The sequence below is a fragment of the Centruroides sculpturatus genome, unplaced genomic scaffold, assembly GCF_000671375.1.
Source record: "Centruroides sculpturatus isolate CEXI.00-Female unplaced genomic scaffold, Cexi_2.0 scaffold1742, whole genome shotgun sequence".
Classification (NCBI taxonomy): Eukaryota; Metazoa; Arthropoda; class Arachnida; order Scorpiones; family Buthidae; genus Centruroides; species Centruroides sculpturatus.
This window is the reverse complement of record NW_019385947.1, coordinates 92,950-104,244: the sequence shown is the minus strand read 5'-3', so window position 1 is coordinate 104,244 and position 11,295 is coordinate 92,950. Positions and strand designations below refer to the sequence as shown.

The window sequence follows — 11,295 nt, the reverse complement described above, 5'->3', positions numbered from 1 at the left end:
TTATCTAAGGTCCACGTTTCTACTCCATAAAACAAAACTGACATCACATAGCACCTTAACATTCTAATTTTAAGATGTAAATTAAAAACATTGCATTTGAAAAATTTCTGCATTCTGATAAAAGTACCCCTCGCATTTTCTATTCTAGATTTAATTTCTTTAATGCATCTGCCATCTTCCTGTATGATAGTCCCCAAATACTTAATTGATGAAACTGTATCAATTGTCCTGTTTTGTATCTGCAACGTTACATTATCTATATTTTTCTTGCATGAAATAAGTAGCTTTGTTTTCTTATAATTCATCTGAAGTCCATATAATTTACTTATTGAATTAATCTTTTCCATTAGTATTGTCAAATCATTTATATTTTCTGCTAAAACCACTGTATCGTCAGCATAACGTATATTATTTACATTCATCCCATTTATTACAATCCCAATGTGTTCCATATCTTCTAAAGCTTCTTTAAAAATTTCATCTGAATAAATATTAAGAAGTAAAGGTGATAAAATACATCCTTGCCTTACTCCTTTTTTTATTTCTATTTCTTCAGATAACTCATAATTAATTAAAATGTTGGCTTTCTGTTCCCAGTAAAGATTTATTATAATTTGTAATTCATTTCTATCAATTCCTTTTTTCCTAAGTATATATATTAATTTATCATGCAGAATTCTATCAAATGCTTTTTCATAGTCTATAAAACAGGCATATATATGCTTGTTAACCTCTAAACTTCTTTCTACCAAAACTCTATAAGCAAAAAGAGCTGCTCTCGTTCCATAAGATTTTCTAAACTCAAACTGTGTGTTGCTTAAATCTTCTTCACATTTTTTATATATTCTTGTATGAATTATTCTTAAGAAAATTTTAAAAACGTGACTCATCAGGCTTATAGTTCTATAATCACCACATTTTTTTGGGAATTGTTATAAACGTAGACATTAAATCAGGGGTTTCCAACCTTTTTATTTCTCTGGGCCACATTGAAAGATATCATGAAGTTTTGGGCCACAAGTATATATAATATACTTGTGGCCCAATCCTTAAATATATTTGTATATTTAAGGATTAACATGTCTAGATTATAGTAATAAGTATTAAACTTTTATCACGAAAAAGGATATTTTAAAAAGTTACTTCTACAGACACTTCCAATTTTTACTTAGAAATAGATAAATTCATTTATTATAAAGGAGACAAACAAAAATTTATTTGAAGAACACAAATATTTGTTTTATTTGGGCCTCTAATTAATAAAAAATGACAAAACACTATTTTATGGGCATTTTTATTTGACTAATATATTTATAAATAAGATGTAGCCAAATAATAATTTTACGCCAAAATAAAAAAGGGTAGCCAAATTTGGCACAAAGTAACCAAATCATGCAACACTGGAAGGAATACTAAATAAAGCCGGAATTGTACTCAGAGAATTATAGACTCAAATGCTGGGAAAGGATAAGTGAGGAAGATTGGGAAATTATGGGTCCATATTTGCTTAACAGAAAGTCTATGTAATCTTTCTCACTACTTTTTATCTTTTGCCCTTACTCTCCTTTCCCCAAATTTGGGTCTATAATTCTTTGAGTCTTAAGTTTAGCTTTATTTAATATTCCTTCCTCATTCACACATTTCCAAGTATTTGAAGATATTTCCTTTCCACTCAAAAATTAAATATGTATAAAGGTTTACGGCTTTGTGAAACTTTTTTTTTTTGAATTTATGCTGCTGAAATAAATAAATAAAATAAAATTAAAAAATTTGTCAGTTTTGTTTACAAGTTTATTGGGCTGCGGTTGGACACCCCTGCATTAAATGATCTTGAGGAATTACACCACTTTCATAAATAATGTTGTAAAAATCCACTAAAATATCAAGACTATCTTCATACAGTAATTTCAAAATTTCAGCAGGAACTTCATCTGTTCCGGTATCTTTACCTTATTTAGTTGCTCTAATTGCATTCTTTACTTCTACTTTCAATATTGTTGGTCCTTCTTTTTTATCAATTATTATAGGTTTTAAATTTCTCTCGTCAAAATATAATTTTTCAACATATTCTTTCCATAATTTCAGTTTTTCCCCAATTCCAAAACAAAATCACCCTTTTCATTTAAAATATTAGTAAATTTATTTCTTCTATTTGTTCCGGTAAGTTCTTTAATCATCTTATGTACATTATACGCATCATGTTTTCTTTGCAAATTTCCAACTTTCTTGCATTTTTCTTTCATCCAGTTTTCTTTTGCTTGTTTAATTTTCATTCTTATAGTGACATGAAGTTCTTTATATTTAGAAATAATTTTATTTTTCCAATGTCTTCATTTTTCCATTAATTCTAATATTTCTTCTGACATCTCCAAACGTACGCCGTAAATCCATCGGGCTAGTTTTATGGCTAATTACTATATTAATTACATAACGAATTTGGTACTAGAGGTAAGCGTTAGNTTTAAAACGAAAGATATTAATAAATGTAGGTAATTTTTTTCGTATGAATATAATGATAATTTGATTTTTGGTGAATTTTTAAAATAATATTGCCTGACTGACCTACATTGCCTTAGAAGGGAACACAAGACAAACGTAAATAAGATGGTGGATGTACAGGGTTAATTTATTATTTTTCATCTCTTATAAACTGAATTACTCCTTACAAAAAAAAAAGCATTTTTATTAAGCCAGCATTCACTGAAGCTCTTAAAAATCATATTTCATAATTTTAAGAGTGGAAAATAAATGCTCTACTGAAATTTGATTGGTGGCAATGCTGTATCTTGGATAATGTCTGGATTGTGCAGTATTGCCGATTTAACATCCAAACTTGAAAAATAAGCAACGTGATTTCTTTTTTCCAGTGCATAGTAAATACCATCATCAAATTTTGTAAGATTTCCTTTTCTGTCTGTATTCATATTAGAACTCAAGCTTAATTTTGAGGGTAGAGACAAGTTTTATAAAAAATATAAAAAAAAAACTAGCAGATGAGCCAGATGTTGTTCGGGCAAAAAGTAACGATAACAAAGATTAAGATTATTAGATTATAGCCAATCTTACCCATTTTCACTGGGTGCAAGAATTAGGTTTCCCTCTTCCGAGACTAATTAGAAAAGTTTTAGATGGGTCTAAAAGTATGTTCGATTATTCTCAAAAATGCAAAAAAAAAAGCATCTAAAATAGTACAGTAGAAACGGAGTTCTTTGGGTAATCCTTAACCCTCTCCCTCTCCCCATGCGAGAGGAATTTTGAAAAATTCCTTCTTAGTATACATTCTTATGACATATCCTAACTGTGTACCAAATTTCAACTTTTTCAACTCCTAACCATTTGAACTCTGAGATTATTATTATTATTATTAATTTATCTCAATTATATTATAAGATTGTGAATGCTAATAACGAATAAAATATTCATTAAGTCCAACCACACTGGAGATATGACACATGACCCCTTTTATGTGTCTACCCTGTTGACCTTTAATTAAGAACCAAAATTTAATAGCATTAATGTCCTTTATGCACATGCTACTGTGCCAAATGTTGTTTCTTAAAGTTTACTTATTCTGAAATATTGTTTAATATTTCAGAACAAAATAAAGAAACTAAACAAATTATATGCCAACATATGCACATGTGCTCAAATTTTTCCCTTTATTTCACATTATTTTTTTCATTTTTTATATTCATAACAAGTTCAGAAAATAAAAAGGAGTCAGAGTTGGGGGATATTTGACGACTCCAAATCTACAGCCCTGGTATCTTCTTTGAAAAAAACAAGGCTATCGACATTGTTTTCAACAGTGTGCTACCTCAAAGGCATTTGATTCTTGTCAGTTCACTTCAGTATTTTCTCAGAATGCTGTTTGCCTTTGTCTTAATTTCCAGACCTGCAATAGTTTCTCTTTTATGAATGCTAAGGCATGGGAATTGCTGGCCAAAGCAGGGAGTTTTTCCCTTTATTAGATTAAAACAAGCTTAATATTTCTTCTAATACTAGGGTTTGTCGGTTTTTAAAACCTAGTTTTGAAAAACTGGTTTTTTTGAAGAAATTTGCATAATTTGAAAACTGGGGTTTCCCAGGTAAAAAAAACACTTAGTTTTTGAGCCTACACTTAAAGCATAAAAATTAATTAATTATTTGATTAAAAACATCTGCATTTAGACACAAAATCATCTCTGGCTTAAAACAGGAATTTTATTAAATACTAAGTTTCATAAAACTAATTACAAAACAAAAAATTCCCCTACGCCTAAAAAGCGTCCAATTCGGCTCAGTTCAATCTCTGAATGAGACAGTTGGGACCTTATCAGAGTTGTAGAGCTTATCTATAGGAGCAAAAAAGTCAAAGGAACCTTATCTTGGATTACATCAAAGGATTACATAAATATTTTCAAAAACTTGAAAAAGGGACTTCATCCAGCTATAGGACACTAAAGAAGTAGTTTTAGTATTAGAGGGTACAAACAGAAGAACTAAACAGTTTAGATTTATTATTTAATGCTTTAAAGATGATTAAATCCAGCTCAGTAGCAAGTGAGAGAGTTTTTTTCTGTTTCTGACAATTTTGTGTGCAAAATAAGGACACAGTTGAGCAATAGATTTATAGATGTTTTTTGCTTTCTAAAACCATATTTTCTTAGGAAAAATATTTTGTAGGCATTCATTATTGTTTATTTTTCTTAAAAAGTCAGTTTTTGTATAAACCCTATCTAATACTTAGAACTGTTAAAGATTGGACTATTGCTAGTCATTAAAATAGTGGAGAATAACTTACAGTATAAAGCAAAGTAAAGAATTACTGCATACTTGTCCTCTGAGCAAACAATGGATTTTCTTGCTTTCTGCAGAAATTGTGTTCACTTTTTGGTTGGCATACTGACTGAATTTGATCACTTTTGTAAACATTTGTAATGATTGAAATTTTTCTCTTTAGCCTTTTGTCACTTCAACACTTATCTGTGTCTCATTTGTGTACAGATCCTTGCACAAGTAGATTTATTCAACTGGATTCTTCTGTTTTTGAGCTCTGGCAATATCTTTTTCTTTTTGGTGTCTGTTATTTTTTTAGAGATCAATTTTCAAGTAATTTCTTGTAGGTTGCATGATGGACCTTACAGTTGAAATGCTTATGCTTTTACTCCAAAATGTACAATCTACAAACTAGAGGATTGTGACTAATTTAAATCCAACAAGCAAAAAGGTCATAGTTGTCATAAAAGATTTTTTTTCTTGATTTTATCATAATAATTTTGNTTTCCTCTGACTACATATAATATTCCAAAAACTAAATAATACTAATAAAATATAATTCACATATAGAGAAAGAAGATGGAAAAGATAGCATGGATTCCATTTATAGCATATTTATGAAATAATATCACTATAATAAGTTCATTTATGCTATAATAAGTTAATTTAGCTATAATAGGTCAATGTGTTATAAATACTCAAGTTATGCTGTTCAGTTCTGACATTTTATTTTATTTTTTTTATTGGCGATTTTTTTCTTATAAAATGTATTGAAAAATATTGTATTTAAAACGAAAGATATTAATAAATGTAGGTAATTTTTTTCGTATGAATATAATGATAATTTGATTTTTGGTGAATTTTTAAAATAATATTGCCTGACTGACCTACATTGCCTTAGAAGGGAACACAAGACAAACGTAAATAAGATGGTGGATGTACAGGGTTAATTTATTATTTTTCATCTCTTATAAACTGAATTACTCCTTACAAAAAAAAAAGCATTTTTATTAAGCCAGCATTCACTGAAGCTCTTAAAAATCATATTTAATAATTTTAAGAGTGGAAAATAAATGCTCTACTGAAATTTGATTGGTGGCAATGCTGTATCTTGGATAATGTCTGGATTGTGCAGTATTGCCGATTTAACATCCAAACTTGAAAAATAAGCAACGTGATTTCTTTTTTCCAGTGCATAGTAAATACCATCATCAAATTTTGTAAGATTTCCTTTTCTGTCTGTATTCATATTAGAACTCAAGCTTAATTTTGAGGGTAGAGACAAGTTTTATAAAAAATATAAAAAAAAAACTAGCAGATGAGCCAGATGTTGTTCGGGCAAAAAGTAACGATAACAAAGATTAAGATTATTAGATTATAGCCAATCTTACCCATTTTCACTGGGTGCAAGAATTAGGTTTCCCTCTTCCGAGACTAATTAGAAAAGTTTTAGATGGGTCTAAAAGTATGTTCGATTATTCTCAAAAATGCAAAAAAAAAAGCATCTAAAATAGTACAGTAGAAACGGAGTTCTTTGGGTAATCCTTAACCCTCTCCCTCTCCCCATGCGAGAGGAATTTTGAAAAATTCCTTCTTAGTATACATTCTTATGACATATCCTAACTGTGTACCAAATTTCAACTTTTTCAACTCCTAACCATTTGAACTCTGAGATTATTATTATTATTATTAATTTATCTCAATTATATTATAAGATTGTGAATGCTAATAACGAATAAAATATTCATTAAGTCCAACCACACTGGAGATATGACACATGACCCCTTTTATGTGTCTACCCTGTTGACCTTTAATTAAGAACCAAAATTTAATAGCATTAATGTCCTTTATGCACATGCTACTGTGCCAAATGTTGTTTCTTAAAGTTTACTTATTCTGAAATATTGTTTAATATTTCAGAACAAAATAAAGAAACTAAACAAATTATATGCCAACATATGCACATGTGCTCAAATTTTTCCCTTTATTTCACATTATTTTTTTCATTTTTTATATTCATAACAAGTTCAGAAAATAAAAAGGAGTCAGAGTTGGGGGATATTTGACGACTCCAAATCTACAGCCCTGGTATCTTCTTTGAAAAAAACAAGGCTATCGACATTGTTTTCAACAGTGTGCTACCTCAAAGGCATTTGATTCTTGTCAGTTCACTTCAGTATTTTCTCAGAATGCTGTTTGCCTTTGTCTTAATTTCCAGACCTGCAATAGTTTCTCTTTTATGAATGCTAAGGCATGGGAATTGCTGGCCAAAGCAGGGAGTTTTTCCCTTTATTAGATTAAAACAAGCTTAATATTTCTTCTAATACTAGGGTTTGTCGGTTTTTAAAACCTAGTTTTGAAAAACTGGTTTTTTTGAAGAAATTTGCATAATTTGAAAACTGGGGTTTCCCAGGTAAAAAAAACACTTAGTTTTTGAGCCTACACTTAAAGCATAAAAATTAATTAATTATTTGATTAAAAACATCTGCATTTAGACACAAAATCATCTCTGGCTTAAAACAGGAATTTTATTAAATACTAAGTTTCATAAAACTAATTACAAAACAAAAAATTCCCCTACGCCTAAAAAGCGTCCAATTCGGCTCAGTTCAATCTCTGAATGAGACAGTTGGGACCTTATCAGAGTTGTAGAGCTTATCTATAGGAGCAAAAAAGTCAAAGGAACCTTATCTTGGATTACATCAAAGGATTACATAAATATTTTCAAAAACTTGAAAAAGGGACTTCATCCAGCTATAGGACACTAAAGAAGTAGTTTTAGTATTAGAGGGTACAAACAGAAGAACTAAACAGTTTAGATTTATTATTTAATGCTTTAAAGATGATTAAATCCAGCTCAGTAGCAAGTGAGAGAGTTTTTTTCTGTTTCTGACAATTTTGTGTGCAAAATAAGGACACAGTTGAGCAATAGATTTATAGATGTTTTTTGCTTTCTAAAACCATATTTTCTTAGGAAAAATATTTTGTAGGCATTCATTATTGTTTATTTTTCTTAAAAAGTCAGTTTTTGTATAAACCCTATCTAATACTTAGAACTGTTAAAGATTGGACTATTGCTAGTCATTAAAATAGTGGAGAATAACTTACAGTATAAAGCAAAGTAAAGAATTACTGCATACTTGTCCTCTGAGCAAACAATGGATTTTCTTGCTTTCTGCAGAAATTGTGTTCACTTTTTGGTTGGCATACTGACTGAATTTGATCACTTTTGTAAACATTTGTAATGATTGAAATTTTTCTCTTTAGCCTTTTGTCACTTCAACACTTATCTGTGTCTCATTTGTGTACAGATCCTTGCACAAGTAGATTTATTCAACTGGATTCTTCTGTTTTTGAGCTCTGGCAATATCTTTTTCTTTTTGGTGTCTGTTATTTTTTTAGAGATCAATTTTCAAGTAATTTCTTGTAGGTTGCATGATGGACCTTACAGTTGAAATGCTTATGCTTTTACTCCAAAATGTACAATCTACAAACTAGAGGATTGTGACTAATTTAAATCCAACAAGCAAAAAGGTCATAGTTGTCATAAAAGATTTTTTTTCTTGATTTTATCATAATAATTTTGTGTTTATTATATATTTATACTGATCTATTTATATGTGATAGATATATTTTTTGTAATAAATGAGTAACTTATTTTATTTAATATATATATATCTAATTTTGAGTGTTATTTATTAATAGCAATTTTTATTTATTTTAGTGAAAGTTGGAGAATTCCATCCAGATCCAATTGTTGAAACAAATTCTTTATCTAGTGTACAACCACCTGATGTGTGGTACAAAATGTCCATTCCAGAAGAAGCAATTGATAGATGCTTGCTATCAGCTTTACAATTAGAATCTATTGTGTATGCCTCTCAACAACATGAGACACTTTTGCCTAATGGTACTAGAGCTGGTTTTCTTATAGGTAAGATATATTTTATGTATTTTTCAATCATTTTATTATTAAAAAAAAAAAAAAAGCTGAAAGTAAGTTTGAAATATGGTTGCTTTTAAGTTTATCATTTTATAATAAATTAGTAGAAACAATCCACAATTATTTATTAAATATAGGTGATGGTGCTGGTGTTGGAAAAGGTAGAACCTTGGCTGGAATTATTTATGAAAATTATTTACTTGGAAGAAAAAGAGCTTTATGGTAACATTTTATTTTGAAAGTAGAACTTTTGCGAATAAATATATAATTTTATAAAACTTATAAACTTGTTTATGTTACAGGTTAAGTGTATCCAATGACTTGAAATATGATGCTGAAAGAGACTTAAAAGATATAGGTGCAAACAAAATAGATGTTCATGCTTTAAATAAGGTAAATCATAATTTTAATATTTAAATTTTTATTTAATAAATATGTTAATTTTTTTTATTATTGTGGATTATCTTGTTTCAGTAATAAGCTTTCCTTCTCTATATAAGTTTAATTTTTAATTTTAAAACTTTTAGTAATTAAAAACTGTCTTTTGTCGAGACATTAATATATGTAATTTCAAAATAATAAACAAAATTAAAAAATTTTCAAATTTGCATTACGAAAATTAAATTCTCAGGCCTTGGAGTTACTCGCTTTTCTCACTTGTACTCACCTTTTTGAAGTATCCTCACTTTTCTCACCTTTTGAGTCATTTTTTTCACTTTTCTCACATTTTTGGTGATTTCCTCGTGCTTAAGATGTGGGAATCAAAAATAATTTTAAAGCCAAACGACCTGCCGAATTATCAGACTATCGGACTAGAATTTTCTGGAAGAAAATACTCGGCCCTGAGCAGGACTCAAAACTGAAACTTCTGCTTAGTGTCTTTAGGTTATAGGAAACAAAAATTCCTTTCTGGTATGTAAAAGTCTTTCGTGCACTCAAAAAAAATCCCTCTCATTACAAATTCAGAAGCCAATATTGAGTAAAGTTATGTACTCATGCCATATTGTCATTATTAGCCAAAATCTAGTTATTCAGAGTTGCATTTCTATCTATGGGGATTAAAAATAAGTATTTTAAGCAGGGTTGGCATGATTTTAAAAAAAAAACATTTTAAAACATGTTTTAAAACATAGGCATTGGATTTAAAACACAATTTTTCTTTTTTTTTTTTTGAAATAAAGCACTTGATCTAGTAAAATAGAACAAGAAAAAAACAAAACAGAAAACTTTAGTGTAAGACTCAAGAATGTACAGAATGTTTTATTTAATATAAAATATAGCATTTTTAAATGTTTCTTTATGCAATGGCATTTTTAAGATTTGCATGTATTGATACAAACACCAAAACAGGATTGACAGTAGTGGCTTCTGCAGCTTGAAGAATTTCTTATTTTTAGAAATGTACAACGCTCAGTAGTGTTTGTTTAGATGCTTGAAAACTTTAAAAAGCTTTGCTGCCTTTTCCTGTCCAAGTCGATTTCTAAGTTTTGAATGAACAAGTCCATAGGTAGAGAAAATTCTCTCAATTCCCGCTGAAGAAACTACTACTGTGTGCAGCTGTGTAACTAATTTTAAAACAGGTTCATCAATTCTGTCACGTAGTGACTGCCACCATGTAAGAGGAGTGATATTAGTTAACACAGACTTTTCAAATATGTTGCAGAAATGGGCTAGTTTTTGCCAGGTATTTTAAAACTGAAGGCATAGCGTCTGGGTATTAAGCTTAGTTATTTAGAGTTAGTGCAGCATCTTTCATACTGCCTGTGAGCTTTGCACCCTGGTATCCTTTTTTGTGAAATATCCATTTTTTAATCTCATCTCTTATGCTGATTATAAGTGTGCATCAATTGAGACTAAAAAAGTAAATGAAAATGTAAATTCATATTTACACATTGAATTTTTTTATTCATTTGGTAAATGTTGTAAAAGGTAAAACACGTGATTACTTGCGGGAAAAATTTTCACATGCTTCCCAAAAGGTTAACAACGTTGTAACAATGTTGCTTTTTATTCTTCTGCAAGAAAAAGTTTCCTGTTATTTATGAAATCATTAATAAAACATTATTTTACTTATACTATTTGAAATTGTTTATTTCAAATTTATTAATTTATTTTGAAATCAATATTTACATGTCTCGAAGCATTAAAAAATAAACAGTTTTTGATCATGATAGATGTCCCAGTGTAACCAAATTAGCGAAATCAGCATTGACCGTCTCTCATGGCAATGCTGATGTCAAATAGGGATTTTCAATTTCATGCCAGGCACTTCCTCCTGATAGAGCATCAATGTCGGAAAGAGTGCTTGAACCAGAAGAAAGTGAAATACATGCAACAGGACAAGTTTTGTTAAAAGCAGCAAACAAAAAAATACTGGAAAAGGCCATTAACAGCAAGAACATGAAAGAAGTATGGGCAGCACATGTAATGCTTATTAGTGTTAAGTGTTCAAAAGCAAGAGGAACCAAAAAAGAAGGAAGCTGAAAACATCCAGAATAATCAGAATGAAAGAAGATCATTTTCCATTACTGATTATTTANTATGTGATAGATATATTTTTTGTAATAAATGAGTAACTTATTTTATTTAATATA

General features: G+C 29.3%; 1 protein-coding gene across 1 annotated transcript in view; it reads left to right on the top strand.

Moving 5' to 3' along the window:
* Positions 1–11,295, top strand: part of LOC111612748 (protein strawberry notch homolog 1-like) — a 65,886-nt gene that overhangs the window by 9,856 nt on the left and 44,735 nt on the right. Inside the window, exons 3-7 of the mRNA XM_023353995.1 lie at positions 8,483–8,692; positions 8,839–8,923; positions 9,004–9,094; positions 10,967–11,110; positions 11,157–11,262. Of these exons, the coding sequence (XP_023209763.1) occupies positions 8,483–8,692; positions 8,839–8,923; positions 9,004–9,094; positions 10,967–11,110; positions 11,157–11,262 (636 nt within the window). The remainder of the gene's footprint in view (positions 1–8,482; positions 8,693–8,838; positions 8,924–9,003; positions 9,095–10,966; positions 11,111–11,156; positions 11,263–11,295) is intronic.